The sequence below is a fragment of the Oxyura jamaicensis genome, chromosome 15, assembly GCF_011077185.1.
Source record: "Oxyura jamaicensis isolate SHBP4307 breed ruddy duck chromosome 15, BPBGC_Ojam_1.0, whole genome shotgun sequence".
In the NCBI taxonomy this organism is placed as follows: Eukaryota; Metazoa; Chordata; class Aves; order Anseriformes; family Anatidae; genus Oxyura; species Oxyura jamaicensis.
This window is the reverse complement of record NC_048907.1, coordinates 13,551,952-13,573,768: the sequence shown is the minus strand read 5'-3', so window position 1 is coordinate 13,573,768 and position 21,817 is coordinate 13,551,952. Positions and strand designations below refer to the sequence as shown.

General features: G+C 38.5%; 1 protein-coding gene across 2 annotated transcripts; it reads left to right on the top strand.

Moving 5' to 3' along the window:
* The first annotated feature begins 540 nt into the window (after positions 1 to 540).
* Positions 541 to 20,508, top strand: PIWIL1 (piwi like RNA-mediated gene silencing 1). 2 transcript variants are annotated; one of them, XM_035340818.1, is made up of 21 exons: positions 541 to 569; positions 1,069 to 1,157; positions 2,783 to 2,915; positions 3,513 to 3,638; positions 5,212 to 5,426; positions 6,075 to 6,196; positions 6,847 to 6,927; positions 7,870 to 8,067; positions 8,453 to 8,564; positions 9,945 to 10,065; positions 12,559 to 12,676; positions 12,838 to 12,952; positions 14,450 to 14,637; positions 15,261 to 15,333; positions 15,677 to 15,877; positions 16,173 to 16,276; positions 16,799 to 16,869; positions 17,486 to 17,639; positions 17,899 to 18,024; positions 19,277 to 19,424; positions 20,182 to 20,508. In XM_035340818.1, exons 2-21 carry the CDS (start codon positions 1,077 to 1,079, stop codon positions 20,296 to 20,298), a joined length of 2,604 nt encoding a protein of 867 aa, XP_035196709.1. In that variant the 5' UTR covers positions 541 to 569; positions 1,069 to 1,076; the 3' UTR covers positions 20,299 to 20,508. The 2 variants fall into 2 exon arrangements, with proteins under 2 accessions (XP_035196709.1, XP_035196708.1); XM_035340817.1 differs by having other exon boundaries at positions 544 to 605.
* The last annotated feature ends 1,309 nt before the right edge of the window (positions 20,509 to 21,817 follow it).

Sequence of the window (21,817 nt, the reverse complement as noted above, 5' to 3'; positions counted from 1 at the left end):
CTTATATTCACGTTTCAAGCAAGAATCGTGATGAGGAAATAATTTTTAGGGGAAAGTTCCCTCAGGAAAGTTATAAAAAAAACAAAAGCCTGCTTTGGCTGACGAATGAACCTCCCGGCGGGCGCACAACCGGCCCAGTTCACTCAGCCTCCGAAATCTTGGGGGTCCCCTCGTCCCGTAGGGAGAAGCACGTCGGCATGACCAGACAAAACTTTTATTTATCCACTTTTATAATTTACCGCCGAGGCAGCGAGGCTGCACGGCAACAGGGCGGGACAGGCCCCTGTGAGGGCGGAAGCGGGAAAACCCACCCAGTTTCAGTTGCGTCCACTGGGGCCAGCTGATCCCCTCGGCCCTCTTCGGCAGCGCTCGGCCCTCGGCAGCCAATCAGGGAGGGCCGCGCGTTCCCGCCTGGCGCCGCCAGTGCGTGCTGCGTGAGGTTAGGCGAGGCGCTGGGTCCGGCCTGAGGTGGGGTGGCGGCATTAAAGCCGTGGGCCTGGCTGGGGAGCGTCTGCGTGTGGGGGAGCGGCTGCGGTGCCGGGTTGGGCTTTGCTAGCGGCCTGAGGCTGGTGGAGGTTCTGGGGCTGAGCCCAGAGAGAGGGCAGGTTGTTGTGGTAAGAGTGCGTGGGGCTCGGGGGTTGGTTTGGGGTATTAGGGAGCTGTCCGAGCAGAGGGGTGGGAGTGTAGTGGGCAGGGGGGCGTGAGGTGCTCCAGGGGTAGAGTGGGGAGTGGATCTGAACCCAGTTGCATGTGTAACTTAACGTCGTGGGTCCTGACTTTGGCTTGACTGAGGTTGTGTATTTGCCCGTGCTCTTTAGTTGTATTTCTGCAGAGTTTGAGAGCACCTGGTGGGCTGTGCCGTTAGGCCTGTGCTGAGGAGCCATTATTTACCGGCACTGGCTGTTGTGGCTGTGTTATCATTGAGAGACAGAGGCTGGGGGGTTCATAAATAAGGGTGCATTTTACTGAGCCGGGTTAAATTAAACAAGGGCAAATGTGATAGTGCTGGTCATACTGGGTGGGGGAAGTGGGAGATTGAACGCTAATGCTGTACATGCCCTGTTTTAGAAGGGAAAATGACAGGAAGAGCTAGAGCCAGAGCCAGAGGGAGGCCTCCAGGACAGGAGACTGCTATTCCTTCTGTAGGAGCTGCATCTGTAAGTTGTTTTTTCTTGGTTCACACAGCTATGATCTGAAAAGTCTTAGCTAATATCAGATCTATACATTGGATGATATATGTATGTATATCTTGTGTCAGATGTATTTAAGCAAAAGCAGTTAATATAATTAAATGTTTCTGTGTGATTTTAAACGAGTGCCCTATTGTAATATAGTTGTCTGAATAGAATTAGTAGAAATAGGAGGTAGCTTATACTCCTGTTTCTGAAATAGAAAGATGTGTCTTATATCAGTAGCATTGATGGCCGTCTTGAACTTGGAACATGGTTTATAAACCTGAGATATGAGTAGTTCACACTTGTGCTCCATGACATCAGTAGAATTTACAGCAGAAGTCAGGAGGTGATGTCAGTATCCTGTTGTGGAGGAGGAAGGAAAAGAAAGCATGGGTATGGGTGAAGTTGGACTACAAATGCTGATGCAGTCTGAATGGAGAAAGAAATGGTTTCAGCTCTTTTTCTCCCTGTGTTGAGTGACACTGTTCTATTGTATAGGCTGAGCATATCTTCCTCCACAAAGGTCAGTTCCAGAAGTGTTTCTACAGCCATTTTTGTAGGAAGCTGCAGAATGAAGGAAAGAGTTTCATACAAGTTTGGAAAACAAGGGCTTAAGCATGCACTTGTGTCTCAAGTGAGAACACAATCTGCCCTAATTGTAGGGGAAGATAGTAGCAAGTAGCTATGTGTTGTAGAAATGAACCATGCTATTTGACTTTTATGCTGGACTGATACGGAGGTATCATAATACCACCAAGTTGTTATGCTAATTAGTGAGGTTTAAGGTCAGAGGCCTACCTTTCCTTACTGATTTTCTGACAAATCTATGGTTGTTCTTGCTGCAAAGGTAGGAAAAGGGGAGTGGGGAGCAAAGGGATAGTAGGAAGGAGTACGGGGAAAGAGAACAGTGAGCACAAATTGCAACAACTTGGTCTTCATGTCCACTCAGAACATAAGGTAGAGAATATAAGAACAGGGAGGCCTGCCTACTTACTGTTGTTGCGGAGTGCTGCATTCCACATCAGAACATGCATGTGGGAATTGAGAGACAGGTGCCAAGTGTTCTGAGAGTGAAGGGGTAGAGGAATTTCAGGGGTGGGGTGCTGGCAGGGTGTGTGGCAGTGGTTTGAGGGGTCCTACAATAACTGCTGTGTTGTGGGACAGAGCTGCTCAGGTTTTGTAGTTTTATTTATAGAATAAATCTGTATTTCTTCTCTATAAACCTGAATTTGTTTTTTTGGGGGGAAAAAAAAACTTTTATCTATCTCAGATTATTCTGAAGAATACTTCCAGACGTGATACTCTTTAATGTTACTTAATCATTGAACACTAAAGCTGCAAGAGCTGTTTTTTATAAAATAAGTACTGCAGATAAATAAACATAACTTCCAGAAATATATATATATCACAAATTGTCACCCATTGTTTTAGTATTTGAAGTACATAGTAATATGTGTGCTACATTTAATTCCTTTTTTTCCCTACATTAAGTAGGTAGCTTTTAAACTTGGGTATTTGAACTTGATTAGTGGCTGTGTTTTGCTGTATTCCCAGAAGCATGCTGTTTCTTCAGCTGTGATAGGAAAAGTTGTTCTCAACTATTGTAGGCTCAACAGTCTTTTTCAAGTCATCCGTCTGGTCATCGGCAGCCTCAACAGCCAAGTCTTCCACCAACACTGTCAGAAGAATTCGGTGGCCGTGGACGACAGAGAGGCCCTCAGAGTGTTCCAAAGCCACTAGGTCAGAAAGGGGAAAAATGTTCATTTCCCACAAGAGCAAGTGTTTTGAAGAGAATGCAATTAATGTGCATGCAACATTCCTAATTCTTCTTTTCAAAATTAGATTCTTACTAAGATTCAGAAAAGTTTACAGTGTTTACCTTGTGTTGATATATTGTCACTCTAATATGCAGCATAACAGAACCTGGACTTTTGAAAGCTACCTGAAGTGTGCTATAAATTAAACAGGTTACCAGGTCCTTTATCAAAATAGTAAATAAATAAATAAAATTAGAAGGCTGTTGGCACTATCAACTGCATGATTACCAGTAATGTTTTTTTTTCTGCTGTGCCATTCTTTTTCTTCAGTGTTAGTGATGAAATGAAACTCTAACATCACAGTGTGTCACAGTGTACCCTTTCACATTCCAGTGTCATCTGGAGTTGAAACAAGTGTTATTTCCCCTGCATTTGCAGAAGAGATTGACTTAGTTTATTAGTTCATCCTTTTTCATCTGGCTAATGAGCTGCTCTGTTTGCATGCTGGTTAAATGTCAATTTTAGGAAGATAGTATGTATTACTTTTCATTTTTTTTCTTCTCAATTTTCAAACCAATAGGATTACAGATTTCAGCTGGATTTCAGGAGTTGTCTTTAGCAGATAGGGGCGGACGTCGTCGGGATTTCCATGACCTAGGGGTGAATACTCGGCAAGCCATAGAACATGTTCGAGAATCAAAAACTGGTATGTTCAGAATAGATTATGGACAACAGTAAGCAAGTTGAAATTAAAAGTAGTTCTTAAAGGTCAGCCTAGTATTGCCAATTGCTGTGCATGTTGTAGGGTTTTTTGTTTTTGTCTGAGGTGTATTTTGAATAGGAAAAGTAGCTAATCAAAATAAAATGGATAATCCATAATTGACTGCAGTGTGCTTTTGTATTAATTTTTAAGTCTAAAGGAAATTGAAATGAAACTTGAAAAAACAGCAAAAATACTTTAACTGACCTGCAGCTAGTTCTCACTGCATGTTTTTTGTTTTTAAATCTTGAAATACCAAAAGAAATGTTGTTTTAGCCTGTGTGAATGGGAATCACAGAATAGTCTAGGTTGGAAGAGACCTCCAAGATCACTGAGTCCAACCTCTGACCTAATGCTAACAAGTCCTCCACTAAACCATATCACTGAGCTCTACATCTAAACGTCTTTTAAAGACCTCCAGGGATGGGGACTCAACCACTTCCCTGGGCAGCCTATTCCAGTGACTAACAACCCGTTCAGTAAAGAAGTTCTTCCTAATATCCAACCTAAACCTCCCCTGGTGCAACTTTAGCCCATTCCCCCTCGTCCTGTCACCAGGCACGTGGGAGAACAGACCAACCCCCACCTCGCTACAGCCTCCTTTAAGGTACCTGTAGAGTGCAGTAAGGTCGCCCCTGAGCCTCCTCTTCTCCAGGCTAAACAGTCCCAGCTCCCTTAGCCGCTCCTCATAAGACTTGTTCTCCAGACCCTTCACCAGCTTCATAGCCCTTCTCTGGACTCGCTCAAGCACCTCCATGTCCTTCTTGTAGCGAGGGGCCCAAAACTCAACTGGTGCGGCCTCACCAGAGCCGAGTACAGGGGGACAATCACTTCCCTGGACCTGCTGGCCACGCTGTTTCTTATGCAAGCCAGGATGCTGCTGGCCTTCTTGGCCACCTGAGCACACTGCTGGCTCATATTCAGCCGACTGTCAACCAATACTCCCAGGTCCTTCTCTGCCAGGCAGCTTTCTAACCACACATCTCCCAGCCTGTAGCTCTGTTTGGGGTTGTTGTGCCCCAGGTGCAGGACCCGGCACTTGGCCTTGTTGAACTTCATACCGTTGGCCTCAGCCCATCGGTCCAGCCTATCCAGATCCTCCTGCAGAGCCTTCCTACCCTCGAGCAGAATGTGGATATCTATATTGATTGATACTTGTGCTGGTTTTTGTTCTGTGTTCACGTAAAGAAAGTAATTTGTCCATTTGTGTTTTGGTAGTGATTCATCTCTGTTGTAGATGGTGCTTACCCTTTAGGAGACAGGCTACTGTTATAAATGTTTACCTCAATTGATGTGGGAGTTTTCCTGGTGGATGAAGGAATTATAAAAAGCTCTGGTGACTGTTATAATGCTGTGCGTATGTGACAATTTTCTATAACTTTCATTGTACAGAACAATTGCAGAATGCAACAGATATCTCTATAAGTATGACAGTATTTTAAAACTTCTCAGAATGGTTAAAGTATTATAAATTGTTAAAAACTTTTGTAACCACCAGGATGTTTGCCTCTCATTTTAGGTTCTTCAGGTATTATGATAAAATTAATTGCAAATTATTTTCGTCTGACATCTCGACCCCAATGGGCTTTGTATCAGTACCATATTGGCTATAATCCTGAGATGGAAGCGCGCCGTCTTCGATCAGCTTTGCTCTTTCAGCATGAAGAGCTAATTGGAAAGACACATGCATTTGATGGATCAATATTATTCTTGCCAAAAAAACTAGGGAATAAGGTGTGATGTGAGAATTCTATAATATTTTTATTTTGACTTACATTTTATGGTGTTTCTTGTTTCTTACTAGTCTGGCTGAATGGAGAGAATTGATGTCCCATGAGTAACATTTAGTTGGATTGAATTTAGTAGTGTAGGCTAATTTGCTTGCACAGAGAAATCTGGTAATAAACTTCTGATTCTAGTTCTCAGGCTCTGCAAACTTGAATAATTCTCTGTACAGAAGCAGACAGCATTTTTTTTAGTTTTCTTTCTGCATGGATCAGCAGGTGTTTACCATATGCATTTTGAATGTTTTTTTTTCTCTCCAGCACCTGAATTAGTAAGTAAATATAAAGTTAATTTCCACAACTTGAATCTGTTTTTAGTCCATAATGGTAATTCTGAAAGTGATCTCCCTGTTTTCATCTTGACCCATGAGCTTTCTTGCTCTTGTTCATTCTGTTTTTTTCCCCACTGTCCTACTGGGATGGAAGGCAAGGAGGTTGCAGTTTACAGTCATAGTAGGAAATCAAATTCCTGTTTTAGCTAATTTTTGAGATTATTACATAGAATTTTAATATGCTACTACACTTGATATTAATGGAGCAAAGTCCAGTTATAGCCCTGTTTGCCTTTAGTTTTATTAATCTAATTTGGCTTTTTCAGGTTACTGAAGTGTTTAGTAAGACGCGAAATGGAGAAGATGTGAAGATCACAATCACGCTGACTAATGAATTGCCACCTACTTCACCTACATGCCTGCAGTTTTATAACATCATTTTTAGAAGGTTTGTTTGCCAAGTTGTCTTTATAAGAAGTCATTTGAGAAATATCTGACTTAAGTGTTTCCCTTCTAAGGAATGGACAACAAATCAATATGACAAGTGTAAATTTTCAAGCCTTTGTAGCTAGTGTTACTATGTGGCCAACCACATCTGGCAACATTTTAGCCTGCAGTTACATGCATGCTTCTGGTACATGTTAGTGTAAAATTAGTTCATGCTTTTTTTCTGAGCAACCAGAGACATGCTGCAGTGCTCATTGTTGTAGGCAGTTTAGCCTGTCTCTGCCCTCTTCTGTCTGTGGATTTGCCTCTTAAAGAACAGTGTAGTTTAAGACTTTGAACTGAAAAACTGACTATTTTTCTCCTTCCACTACAGTCTTTCTACTTGAACTTGCTTCCTGGTTTCACCTGAAATGTAGCTTGTTTTGACTGTTACGTTCATCTGGTTGATAAGGTTATATGCTCACTTACTCTCAGCTTCTGAAGTTGTCATTTAATAAACTAAATTTCTAAATTTAAGTTAATCAAAAGTTCACATTTGTGACTTTCATGTAGTTGGATGAACAAACAATACAGCTGTACAGAGGAATGGGACCACGGATAGTTGATAAACTGAATAATAATGGTGAATGACATCTTTATTTCAACTTGCAGGCTTTTGAAGATGATGAATTTGCAGCAAATTGGACGTAACTATTACAACCCCAACGACCCAGTCAGCATCCCTAATCACAGGTTTGGCAAAATGGAAAGCCAAGGGGTGGGGAGAAAGAGGAGGATTTTTCAGAATTGCTCCAGTGGTTTATCTTGTAGTAAAGCCATAGACTTAAAACCTGTTATTCCTATGGAGCATGAGGCCTCCTTCTCTTAACTTCCTGCTGTGTGCAGTATCTGATGACTCTTTACTAACGTGACGTGTTCTGCTTTTACATTTAACTGGGATGTCAGAAACCTTGCTTAAATGTCTGTAAAGCTGAGATCATTGAATACTACAATTCTAAAGTTCAGGAGTTTTCAGCTTTCATTCTGAAGGCCATTTAACCTGCCGAATAAATTTGTATTTGGCCATGCCCCACTGCATGGGTAGTTTTTGAACTCCCCTGTTGGAAGCTGTTGTGTCTTATCCCTATCCCCCACCAGGATCCCCCTAGATTGTGCCTGGTGCTTCTGGCCAGCCCCAGGCTTACTGTACATGTGGGTAAGCTTGAGCTTGAGTTGCTACCCTTCACAGGGCTATGGTGTGCACCTTCTGGTTAGTCTAGCATACATAACCTGCTTGATGGAAGAAACTGGACGGTGTTCTAATAGATAAACTACTGGTCATCTTCTCTTTAATGCAGTTTTTGAATAACTATATGCTTTCTGTTTAAGATAATTAAGACTAACAGTATAAAATTGATTTATTGACTTTTGAAGCACCCTTTTTTGGGGGTTCAGTCATACTGCTGTATCATTAAATTAGTCTATTTAAGACTTTTTTAAAAAAAGATTAAAGATACCTGCGCTTAAAATATTTTTACTTCTATTAACTTTTGGGATCTTGTTTATATTTGAATGATGGTTTTGTTGTGTCATGACTATTTTTCAAGTGTCTGAGAAAGTGGACAGAAATAACTCAAGGGTGAGAACAGAGATGTGTCAAAGTATCCTACGATCCTGTCTGTTCTCTTTTGGCAGGTTGATGGTTTGGCCAGGCTTCACAAGTTCTATTCTCCAGTATGAGGAAAGCATTATGTTATGTGCAGATGTGAGCCATAAGATTCTTCGCAGTGAAACAGTGTTGGATTTTATGTACAGTCTCTATTACCAGGTTGAAGAGCAAAGATTTAGAGATGCCTGCGCTAAAGAACTGATAGGTCTAATTATTCTTACAAAGTAAGTCTCTTTGGACTCTTCTCAGAGATTTGTTTTATTTTTTGGGGGGTGTTCCATGTCCTGGAGTATACAATGATCTGTGAACCTGAAAATGTTATCATTGCCCAGTTAGCAAATTAATTGAGGTAACAGCATTTAGAAAAGTGGGAAACGCATCTTGGATTAGGTCTGTTTTCATTTTTTGTTATTAACATGTTGCTTTTAGTAGAATTGATACCTGTTATGATTGATACCTGTTATAACTGGAAACCTGAAGTTCCTGTTGTTGATAGGAGCAAAACTTCCAACTTAAATGAGTATTGCCATGGACTTTTTTCTTCACAGTTCTATTTCATTTGTATTTAAGATTTAAAAAACAAATAAAATGGTGAAATTGTTTATTCAGGTACAATAACCGAACATACAGAGTTGATGATATTGACTGGGATGCCAATCCACAGTGTACTTTTAGACGAGCAGATGGCTCTGAGATCAGCTACGTAGACTACTACAAAAGGGTATGGAAACTTACCTGGCATTCTTTATATTATGCTTGAACTTGAAACTTCAGAGCATCTTTGGAGATTTTACCTACAATGCATGGATTAGTCATTCCTAGTTGGCTTTAGCAGAATTTTATTTTAATGGATACTACGTCATCTGAAAGAAGTAACTACAGTAGGCAGCTTGCATTGGGTAAGAGTGGCCCATCTCAAAGAGTGGGAAATTGGGCAGAAATGCCAGGAGGATGGCACGGATGATCAAGGAGCTTCTGTAAAACTCAAATGCAAAACAGAAATATGCAGAGAGTGGAAGCAGGGACAAGTAACCTGGGAGGAATATAGAGACAGTGTCCCAGCATGCAGGGATGAGGTTAGGAAGGCCAAAGCCCAACTGGAGCTGAATGTGGTAAGGGATGTAAAAGATAACAACAAAGGATCATAGGTACATAGGTATTTATTGTATGGTATTTTATTCGTAGGTATTCTATAAGACAAGGAAGATTAGGGAAAATGTGAGCCCATTGCTGTGAATTAGTTGGGCCCTGGTGACACAGGGTATGCAAAGTACTGAGGTACTGAATGGTGCCTTTGCCCCAGTCTTCACTAGCAGGACTGGCCCATCAGGACCTGAGACAGTCCCAGAGACTGTCTTTTGGAAAGCCAAACACTGGAATTGTGGAATCTTTATACACAGAAGTTTCTGCTGTGAAACTCGAACCTAGTTTAAATTTTGCTTCTAGTTTATTATCTATTCTAGTTCAGGTTGGAGTTCATAATTTGTGACATCATGCCTTTGCTGTGATCCTACTTTTTTGTTTGTTTTTAAATGCTATTCTTTGCATGTTTTCTGTGGTGTGATTCTTTTTAAGAATAAGAAAGGGTTAAACTATTAAGTATGTTTGCATGTCAGCTTTTTTTTTCTTTTTAGATTAAAATAGTGACCAGTAGACAGACCAGCTCTTGCCAGATGTGAAGAAAGGCTGGGGGGTGGGTGGGTGGGGATGAATTACAGACTTACATGGTATCTTGTTTGATTCTTGTAATGTCTTCAATTAAATTGCTACATAGGGCAGAAACCTTGTCCATTAGTGATCTGAAATGGGCATCCTAATCTTTGGTTAGGTACTTTGCGTGGTACTGCCTCAAGCAAGGCAGAAGGATTATTTCTATTATTTATTACAAGTCAATAACTTGATGACACCAGCAGAGAGAACAGTGCTTCTGTTTTTGGCCTTTTCTGACAAAAACAGAAGTGAATGCGCCAATCAAAAAACAAAAGTTTGCTTTGTTAATAAAAGCTTTTTTTGTTAAGTAAAAAATACTTTCTGAAGTGAGCATTAAGAAAACCATGTGTTTGTTATGAATAAACTAACATGCAATATGTATTTAATACAGCAATATAATCAAGAAATTACTGACTTGAACCAGCCTGTCTTGATCAGTCAGTCTCGGAGGAAGAGAGGAAGCATGATATCAGGACCTGTGGTTCTAATTCCAGAGCTGTGCTACCTAACAGGTACTGTAGTAATAGTTGCTTCACATTCAAGCATCTGTCAAACCTTCCCTCCTACTGAAACTGATATTTTGATAGCAATCTCTTGCCAAGTTAACTAGAAATGATTTGCTTGTATAAAAGGGAGTTTAGAAACAAGAGTGTAGCTCAGAGTTTAGTTATTTAAATGAGACTGAAAAGTTTGAAGGGTTTTGCTGTTGCATAGTTTCCACTTAGGAAGTTGAATGTTGGCACAATGATAACTTTAAAAGTTTTTGACAGTATATCTTCTCTTTGAAAAAGGGAAATTATCTATAGATAATTTTGTGAGTTGCATAAGAATGTGTTTTTCTCTGAAATACTGAGTTTGCATTTAGCAGTACCTGGCCATCTCAGTTGGATATCTTCTGAGCAAAATGAACCGTCTTAGTTAAACAACTGGTTTGGTTTGCTTTGGAAATGCACAGCTCTTTATTTACATCTTACAATTTGGTGTCCCATCATGCAGAAATCTAAAAATATATTCCTTGACATCTGTGCAGTTGGAAATGTGTGTTCAGTGAGAACCTTAATGCTCTGATTACCATTGATGCCACTATGTGGCTGCAGCACATGCACAGCTGATCTTATGACTGGCAAGAAATGCTCAATACCAGTGATTTGTGATTCTGAGCAGTAAGCAAATTGCCTCTGCTGGACTTCTATTTTAAAAAGTATGCCCAAGTCTGCTCTTAGTGGTGACATGATGAATATGTGCGAAGAACTTCAGCTGTTTGCCTTTTCTTGATAGATGGCACATCCTGTCCCAAGTTCTTGTAGACTATACTTTGGCTGGCATCAAATGCTTTACTTTTGCAGTTTTATAAGGTACCCATGCAGTTGCACTGGCCTCCTTCTGGGTGTGAAATTGCTGAGCTATGTCTTAAAACTGTTTGCTTGCTATAATTGAGGACCTAGCCCTAGCATCCTGTAAAAGCATAAAGCCCTTCTAGGATCTCTGACATGGTCTGTGTAGTTCAGATTTCAGAAGGAGTAATGGAAATGTGGGATTGTTACACAAATGATAGAGCTGATTGGTGAACACAACTTGAATCTTGTTACAGATGCCTCCTGGTAATATTTGTAACACATCTGGGATAGTCCAAAACTTACTTTCTGATAGGAAGACTGACCAACTGGTCATCCCTTATAGATAGGCTGCCATGGTGGTTGCTTTTCTGTCTTTTGGAAAGGCCTCAAACCTACTTGAAATGGCAGGACTTGGTTTTGGCTGTTTCCTCTGCTACCATAGATGGGAGGGGTTTTCTGTGTGGAGGTCTGGTGACTGGTGGGCATTAATCAATTGGAGCTCACAAATTGTGTGCTACTTCCTCCAGTTCTAGAGGGGTACTTAGAATGGCTAGAAAGCTGTTTGGTTTCAAGTTCCAAATAAAAGTGCAGTATTTAAGCTAGGAGATTAGTTACCAGCTACAGCTTCCTAGTCAGCTGTTCTGCACTGAGGCACCTTTGTTGTCCTTAAGTAGCTCCTAAGCTTGTAGCAAGTACTAAAAGCTATGTGTGTTCACAGTGGAATTCAGCATGTTTTTTTTAACCACGGGTCAGAAGTAAGAAATGTACCTGTCATGTACGAAGACCTGGGAGATTACTGAGCATCAGAATAGGAAGTTTTAATGTAACAGATAAAGCTTAAAGACGAGCTTGTATGGATCGTAAGAAGACTTTGTATCACAATATTAGGAACGTCTTATTTTGAAAGTGTGTGTTGGTGTGTTTTTTTTTGTTTTTTTTTTTAGCTGACAGTCTGTGTAGTCAGCCAGGCATGAATATTAAACTTCAGAGTGCAAAGCTGACCTCAGTGTATTCAGCAACTTGGGAATTTTATCTTGTGTACTTTTTTTTCCTAATGAAATGAATGACTGACTATATTAATACGTTATGTGCTGGTAGTCTTCACTACATGGGAGGATGAATTCAAAGCTTTGAGGATCTGATAGAAATTATGTTAACGCTAGCATGAGTCTACTCAAACATAGGAATTTTCCATCTGGTTAGTAAAAGTAAACTTCCTTTTGCTACTTTGCTATGGAGAAAACCAAATGGGGGCAATAAGCAAACTAGAAAATACAACTTTATTTTAAAAATAAGAAAAGGCTGAGGAGCTTGCATGTTACAAATACAGTGAAAAGTTCCACTAAACCCAGACAATGAACAGAAAATATGCTCTCAGTGAAGAGCAAAACTTCTGTACTGTGCTGTCATCGGCAGAGGTGTCAGTTGTTACTGTTGTAAGAACACATCCCATACAATTTAATGTAGACTACTATTAAATTGCCTAAAATAGCACTTACTATTGCATACAAATAATTACTGTCTCATGGCTACAGACTGTTACATTCTTTAATTGCTGCAGCTTGAAAGTGAACTGCAGGGAACAACGCTTGTTGGCTTATATAGGTTTTAGAGTTTTCTTTGTCTTTAGTCTAATTTGTACTCTGAAAACGATTTTGCTGTTACCAGGATTGACTGAGAAGATGCGGAATGATTTTAACATGATGAAAGACTTAGCCATTCATACACGACTGCCACCTGAGCGAAGACAATGTGAAATTGGAAGACTTATTGACTACATCCAAAAGTACGCTACCTGGGTATCTTCTGTGCTTCATTGTCAACCAAATCTTTCATGACAAAGTTATTAAAACAACAACAACAACAACAAAACAAACAAACAAAAAATCAACAACAAAAAACGAGCAAGAACAAACTTGTTTTAATTGAAATGTTGTTTTTGAACAGAGATGACAGTGTTCAGAAGGAACTCCGGGACTGGGGTTTAAGCTTTGATTCAAACTTGCTATCCTTTACGGGAAGAGTTGTTCAAGCAGAAAAGATCCTTCAAGCAGGAAATGTGGTAAATAAAATAACTTCTAAAATTTTCTGCATCTCTCATCTATGAAGCAAGTTCTTAGAGGATGAAATACTACTTATTGGTTTATAAAAAAAAAAAAAAAAAATTAGGAGAGAAAACATAATTTGTAAGGCATTGTCCATACAGGACACTTAAGTTCTGAAGTAGTTTACAAGTTCTGTTTAAAAATGCCTGAGTCTGGTTTGCATTACTATAACATCTTCCTTGTAAAACAGTCCTTTCTGTCTAAACAAAGTAGTTTCAGATACAAAAGTAGGAGAATAAAGATGTTTTTAATTATTTTTTTCATTGTTGTGGTTTAACCCGGCTGGCAGCTAAACACCACACAGCCGTTTGCTCATCCTCCCACCTCCCTCTCTGGGATGGGGGAAAGAAAGGGGAAAGTGAAGCCTGTGAGTTGAGATAAAGACAGTTTATTAAGACAGGAAAATAACAATAACAATAATAATAGTACTACTAATAATAACATGTACGAAACAAGTGATGCACAATGCAATTGCTCACCACCCGCTGACTGATGCCCAGCCTATCCCCGAGCAGCTGGCCCCTCACCCCAGCTAGCCACCCCTATATATTGTTCAGCATGACGTCAGATGGTATGGAATACCCCTTTGGCCAGTTTGGGTCAGCTGTCCTGGGTCTGTCCCCTCCCAGGTCTTGCTGCCTGCTGGCAGGACAGAGCGAGGAGCTGCAAAGTCCTTGGCTTGGTGTAAGTGCTGCTCTGCAACAATTAAAACATCAGCATGTTATCAGCACTCTTCTCATCCTAATCCAAAACACAGCACCCTACCAGCTACTAGGAGGAAAATTAACTGTCCTAACTGAAACCAGGACATTAATTTATTAAAATACCAAGACTTTCCAATGAAAAGCCACTATGAGTTCAATGGAAAAAACACATACAGAACCTATTCACTTGAAGCTGAGTAACTCTTTAATACAAATAACTGAAATTTCAATTAAATCATGGATTATCATAAAACACAATATAATTGCTCTATAAGTCTGTATCCTGTTGGGTTTGTTGGTTTTCAGTGAGTGTTAGATGGCAAAGGTTTGAATAGTATCTATGTACTCAGCAAAGCCTGTCTTAATCTTAAAAAGATCTTATACCTTCTTTATAATAATACTTGTCTTTTTCTCAAGCAGTTACCTTATTTAAAAATAGATCTAGGGAGAAAAATGTATTAATATATAAACAGCTATATTTATAGTTCGATCTAACTAAAACCTGTGCAGCAAATAGTAACTTACACTGGCTAAATAAATGAATCATTTAAAGAAGTAGGATGCCTTGAAAGTTTTAGGTAAAGCTTACTTTAAATTGCTCCGTGACATTAGTGGAAAAAACAAAAACAGTCATCTTCTAGGCAGAAGTGTTATAGTCTGTTCTTGAAGCATATCAGGAGGTAGCTTTATCAGGAGATAGCATGTATGGTAGGGTGTTGATTTTCTTCCTTTTCAACCTCTTATTTACAGTTTGATTACAATCCTCAGTTTGCTGATTGGTCAAGGGAAACTAGGGTAGCTCCCTTAATCAGTGCGAAACCTCTGGACAACTGGTTATTAATATACACACGGCGCAACTATGATACTGCGAATACGTTACTTCAAAACCTGTTTAAAGTCACACCATCTATGGGAATCAGGATGAACAAGGCAACTATGTAAGTGCATTTCCCAAAGTAAAATAATTCTGTACTTACTAAGATATATCTGTTAGCATGCTTCACATGGTAAATGAGATGCAGTAGAGATAGCTAATGTGAGATTCTATGATTAGATTTTAACTTAAAAAAAAAAAAAAAATTGCTTTCCGTTTGCAAATTCTTCAGGTTAGTCAATTAACTGAGTTTCTTACTCTTATTTCTGTTTGTGAAAGCTTTCACTGTGGGGTTGCGGCCTGCCAAAACCAAACAATATTAAACATCTGGTCATTGAACAAAACCTTTTCAGATGGATGTCTGTGTAATGCAAGAAAGAATACATGTTTTTACACAGACCTTGAGTATTTTTATTTGTTCTTTTTACAGATATCTTTTATGTGCCTTTCCTTGTTTTTAACTTTAATTGCTATTTGAAGCCTGTCGAGTGATTTCCCTTAGCGTTCAAAAACTGCAAATATTGTATGTTGAACAGCTGTAAATGTGACACTTGACCCGTTATGCATCAGTATTTATTTTGTCCTTGCTTAGTATCCTTATTAGTATTTATTTTTATGTCCTTGTTGTGATTTTAATAGCTATATGAAATATTAATACAGAAAAAACAGCTTTCTCCTCTTTTTCAGGATTGAAGTGGATGATAGAACTGAAGCGTACTTACGGGTTTTACAGCAAAGTATCACTCCTGACACAAACATAGTATGTATTTTAATCCATAATTTCAAAGCACGTTAATCTGCCATTGTTTTTTAAGACTAGTGGATTAATTCTTAGGAATAAAAACTCCTTGGTTCCTGAATATCTACCGTTTCCTACATGCCTGCTCTAATACTCCTGATCAAATTCCAATTTGTCAGTATCCTTCTCTTTAAAAAAACCTTTGTACTTCACTCTGAATTATAGCTTCTGAAAGTTATCGGATAGCTGATGTTTGAATATTTCTCAAGTGTAAGAAAGTTTTTTTTTTTTCTTTTTTGAAAGAACAACTGCTACATAAAACTGAGAATCCAGCTTCTTAAAAACTTTTTTTCTCCCTTCAAAGGCAGTTTGTATTTTGTCTAGTTCCCGAAAGGATAAGTATGATGCTATCAAGAAATACCTCTGTACAGATTGTCCAGTTCCAAGTCAATGTGTGATTGCTCGCACTTTAAGCAAGCCTCAGACTACTCTGGCCATAGCGACAAAGATTGCCTTGCAAATGAACTGTAAAATGGGTGGAGAGCTTTGGAGTGTTGAGATCCCAGTAAGTGTTTCTTTTCTTTCATTTTCCTTATTCAGTCTTATTTTTGCAAAAAAAGCTTGCCTTTTAAATAAAAAAGCAAATACTTCTAGAGACTGTTTTGTCTGTGAGAAGGGGCCTGAAGTTCAATTGGACATAAGAGGAATGTAGTTCTAAGAACTGAGTGTCCATGGTTTACTGAAGTGAACTGAAACAGCTAAGCTTATGTCATAATCCCACTAAATTATAGGATGGAGGTCATAGGTGCTTTGGCATGTCTACACGTATGAATACATGTTCTTTGTTGATTCCTTTTCAGCTGAAACAAGTAATGGTTGTGGGAATTGATTGTTACCATGACACTTTAGTTGGGAAGCAGTCAATTGCAGGATTTGTTGCTAGCCTGAATCAAACAATGACACGGTAAGATTTGAATGCCAAAATCAAATTTATGTTTCCCCTAAGTGAAAAGAGGCTTTAATGTGATAGGCCATCATGTAAGTGTCTGAACTGATTTAAATGTATATTTTTAATAAAAATTACAATATTAAATTAGGAATAGATGTTTCAATTGGGAATGCTTCCTTGCACTGCATCCACTGTTAGTGTTGCCCTTCTTCCACTGTGCTTGACAGAAGGGGGCAAATGGTAGGACAAAGGCTGAGATGAATGGAAGGCATTGGGGTGACAAGCTCTTCTCCTTTTTGAATTGACTTGTATGAAAGTGTTGTTTTTGGTTTTTTTTTTTAGAAGAATTTTGCATGGTGCTATAGTACTGGTCTACTACAAGGGTTTTACAAGGAAAGCATTCTCATAGTACACTAACTCTGCCTTGACGCACAATAACCATAACGACTAAATGTGCATAGCCATCTTAAAAATATTTTTTATTGAAGTAAGCCCAGTAAATGCCTTAAATGTCATCTTTTATTTTGTTATTCACAGGTGGTTCTCACGCTGTGTTGTTCAAAGTCGTGGGCAAGAACTTGTGGATGGTCTCAAAGCTTGCTTGCAAAGTAAGCGAAGGCTTTCTGTTCTTGTGGAGCCAAATAAGGCATGACAAGTTAGCTTCCTCAAAACACCTCTTTAGCTGCCTTAAGATGAAATATTGCTAACTTGTACTTAGATTTAAAAAAAGGATTAAAAATAGTTGTAAATATTGCTGAAATTTAGTATCATTTTGTATACATTCTTTCATTGATTCCCATATTTTTTAATGATAGTTAAATACTTCTTAGAATGCACTTCAAATAATGTTTTAAAGGAGATGGATTGAAAGGAGATCAGAATTAATTCTACTTTAAGTAAACAAGTTTTATTGTTGGCATCTCTAAGAAAACTATTGTGCAGAGCAGTTGGAAGCAACGATTCAAAAATAGATGTGCTTTTGTTGTTCTTCATTTCTGGGATGGGGATTTGTTTTTTAACTTCTGGATTGGCAGCCCTGAAGTCTTCAGTGGGTGGAATGAAAGGTACTTTTAACTGAGTATTGATTTACTGCTGTGGTGTATTCACATTGTATAACCATGAGAATGTGTTTCTTTTTCTTCTTTGTGGTTATTTTGTATGTTATTTCTGAACAGCGTTTGGCAATGCAGGTTCAGAAGTGCCTTTACAATTTATTTTTTTTAGCTGCTCTAAGAGATTGGTTCAAGTGGAATAAGTATTTGCCCTCTCGTATTATTGTGTATCGGGATGGTGTAGGAGATGGACAACTACATACTTTGGTTAATTACGAAGTGCCTCAATTTCTGGATTGCTTAAAGACTGTTGGCAAAGACTACAAGTAAGTCTGTGTCCCCTGGCCCCTTTTTTCATACCACAAGAGAAATACACTCTAGGATAGAAAAAGCGGTTACTGATGACAATTGTTTCTTCTTTTCATCATTATTGCTTCACATCAAGTAACTGTTTTTCTGATGATTGCTTACATGTTTGGAGATGTATAACTTGTAATATAATAGGATTTTTTTTTTTAGTACATCTCAGTGCTGGTTTTCAGGACGGTTTTTTGTTTGTTTTTCTTCTTCTTTTCACTTATTTAGTCCAAAACTTACTGTGATAGTTGTGAAGAAACGAGTGAATACCAGATTCTTTGCGCAGTCTGGTGGAGGACTTAAAAACCCGCCCCCTGGTACAGTTGTTGATGTTGAGGTTACCAGACCAGAATGGTAAGTTAGTGTATTGTATTTGCTAGCAACCTGATAAAAAAAAAAAAAAAGAAATATATCCAGTATTAAATTGTCTGTGGGATTGAATAGAAGATTGTTTTCCACACATGCCCTTTTGAAAAGAAATGGTATTAAACATGTAGATGGGTAAATGGGTAAGAAGGGTGAACATGCAGATGGGAAGTGAGTAAGCTTAAATTTTATTAATTCATTATGCAGTATTTCAATATTTAGTACTTATATATATAAGAGTATTATATGTGCTTTGTATTTGTGTTTGTTTTGCTTTTGGGTGCTTTTCTTTTTGATTTTTAAAGTCTCTCTGACATCCTATTGATAGGATTACTCAGCTGTCCGTGACTGAAATTAAATCGTCTCGGTGCAGTTCTGACATTGTGCGTAAACTTTGTCATTTTAAAGGGTACATCATATGAGTACACCTTGGAAGTTTTTATTGGTTGTTGGTAAATTACTAGAAGACAACTTAGAATTACAGTTGTGTGCGTACAGGTAAAATGTACAAACACATCTCATTTGTCTTCATTCACGTGCCACTTTTTAAGCCGTGCTACATGGAACTTAGGCCAGATACCCAGGAAATGCAAAGCTTATTCAGTAGACGGTGGTATGTTGGACTTGTCCAAGGGATGCTGGAGCACACAGGAGAGAGAATATTGTTCTCTGTGGCAGTGCATAGTGACACACAAAAGGCAAAACTAGCTATTGTGTGTATTTAACCACCTTACTGCAGGTTTTACAAGTTTACTGATAGTGATTCTGGTTCTACCACCATCCAAGGATGGCTCAGGGTGCTAGTGTACTGTTGTGCTCTATAGTAAACATGTACTGTAGCTGGCTGGTATGTATTTCTTCCGGAAAGGGTATTTTTCTTGTAAGATGGACCATCTTTGTGTAGTAGCAAAACGCAAAGGAGGAGTGTAAGCTAATTGTATCTGCAGGGTGGAGCACAGCAGGAGGAAAACTATGTGATGAAGGGTTAAGACCTTTGTGGCCTTACAACTGTCTGCATCTAATCAGATGCCTTGTGTTCTTCCGTATCTTCTGGCCTTTCAAAAATAGAGGGAACTGATTATTTTGAGACCAAAGAAAAGGAATGCTTCGGGCTTTACTGCATATGCATGATGTGACTCAAGAGAAATAAGTAGGACAAACGTATGAGGACTTGCATTTTTCTAAGGAAAAACAACTCTTTCTGTATAAGACATTGAGGGTTTTCTTTCTTTTATTACAGGTATGATTTCTTTATTGTGAGTCAGGCAGTGAGAAATGGCTGTGTTGCACCCACTCATTATAATGTGATATATGACACTAGCAAACTGAAACCAGATCATGTGCAACGTTTAACCTACAAGCTTTGCCACATGTACTATAACTGGTCGGTAAGTATTTATTTGGGGAAATTATAGTATTTTTCTTCATAAACTGAGTGGCTCTGTGTAGTAACAAGCCACAAGAAGGTAGAAAAAAGTTATCTTTAAAGCACCCATGCAGTTCCAAAATGTCTGCAACCATGCATCTGGACCTAGAGTGGCCATCAGAGAGCTAGTCTCTCACAATCGCCTGGTCTCTCTGAAGTTTGAAGACTAAAGGAATTTTCATTATCCCTAGAAAACACTTAATGTTTTTTGAGTATTATCCCTAAATTCTATGTCGGAAACACAACTGAAGCGATTATTTGTTACCCCCAGCAATAATTTTTGTAGAGATGGAATTATGTCATTATTATGTCATTACATTTCCTGTTGGGCCTCTTCTGTTGCACACTAAGATCAGCCCAGAGTCAGCTCATGCTTGAAACATGCTTTAGATTTTTTATCTTGAATATTCATAAATATTTCATATGACTTACATATGTCCCACCCTCTGTGAGGTAGAGCATGGAATATAAAACCTGCATGACATGCTTTTTTGCAGGGAGGTGGGGAATGGAGTTGAGAATGTTTGATTGTACTCTTCTATATAGCACTTTTAAAATGCATATAAGTAATGTTGTTTCACAAATCTGCATAAATGACAGGGAATCTAAATTTTACATGTGTCTGAACTCTTTGAATTCCAGCATTATTTTTGTTACAGTGAAGGCATGCTTTGTTAAATTACTTGAAAGTAATTCTTTTTTTCTTCCCCCTTCCACAGGGTGTTATCAGAGTACCTGCTCCTTGCCAGTATGCCCATAAACTGGCTTTCCTTGTAGGTCAGAGTATTCACAGAGAACCAAACCTGTTGCTCTCAGACAGACTTTATTATCTTTGAAGCTGAGATAATCAGCTAAAAAACAAAGTGCAGTTCCTTTCTAGAGAATATACAATTGTATGATTTTTTTTGTGGTTTTGTTGTTTTTATTTTTTTCTTTGAGACACATGGGGTGATGAGTATGTGCAGTTGTGGAACTTCACTTTCACTGTAGCAGGAAAAAGGTTGAGGTAGCAGATCTGCATTTTGAATAAAAAAACACAATTTTCATATTTTCAATATTTGTTGACTGAGGTGTTTTTGGGATTCTTCTCAAAATATTATCAGTACTTAATTTTATTTATGATTTTGGTGAAGTTTGCTATGGAATTGTTTGTAGCTTATGAGATAGTTATGCTGACCAAAATCCAGGCTTCTTTAGTTAGCACATTAATCTTCTAATTTCAAAAATGTGACTGTTGTTCCCTTGCTTTCTTGGCTGTTAAAATAAGAGCAAAATTATCTGTCTGTTAACTGTTTCATATCATCTGCCTCTTAAAAAGAGAGATTGTTTTGCTGTTTGGTTATCGAGGCATTAAAATTGCAAAGTACTGCAAAAAACAACTATGGATGGGTTTTTAATGCTTGCCCTTGTAAGTGAATCACAGAGAAATCAGAAACTGTCTTGTGCTCATGTGTCTGCCTAAGCATAGAGAGAAGTGAAGTAGGATTTTTTAAACTGGCATAGCTAAGGAGGGAGCTCTAAGTATACCAAAGCTTTGGGAAATGTCAGAGGCAAAATTACTTCTGTATCTTACTACAACTCTAGAAAACCTTTATTACCAATGACTACAGGATTCACTCTACAAAAGGATGGATTTCACTAATATTGAATGATGTTACGTGGGCTTGGTGGCTTACCACAGACTATTCTATTGACATGCTTTTGCGTAGTCATGCAACTTCATGTTATCTGCAGAGTGAATAAAAGATTGTTATAGACAACTGCAGATTTCAACTGGAATGAACTAAATTTTGTGGTTAACATTGTTCATTTTTCCCATTTAGCAAGCATTCAGTTCATTTCCATATCGGTGTCTATGTCAGCACTGACTTGTGTGGGAAAAAAAATAATACTAAGTTTTACTATTCACAGGACTTTTTGGATTTTCAATTCCAAATAATTGGAAGTGCTTAGGTATTGCTTTGGATTGTAGTTCTAAGATTCTTAGTGGTAACTGTTCAGCAGGAGTGGCTTAATTTGTAAAGCAAAACACTGACTACTTCAGATGTTGTGTTACCTGGTACAAACTCAAACTAGTTCATGTGGAAGTATTTGGATTAGTGCTGTTTTTTGAAACTAACTTGTGAACCTTGTTCCTCTTCTTTGCAAGATCTGAATAAAGTTATTGTAACGCGTTATTTGTTTACATACTTCAAGACTGGACTTGGCATAACATTTTGACATGCTAGTGTAAATTTTTTTTAAATCTCTAGAAAGTTTCTGCTTTAGATGAGCCTTTATTCTTCAGCAGAGTTTGGGTCTCCACAACCTATATTCATTTAATTTTCTCAGCCTAGAAAAGAAAAAGACCTTTAC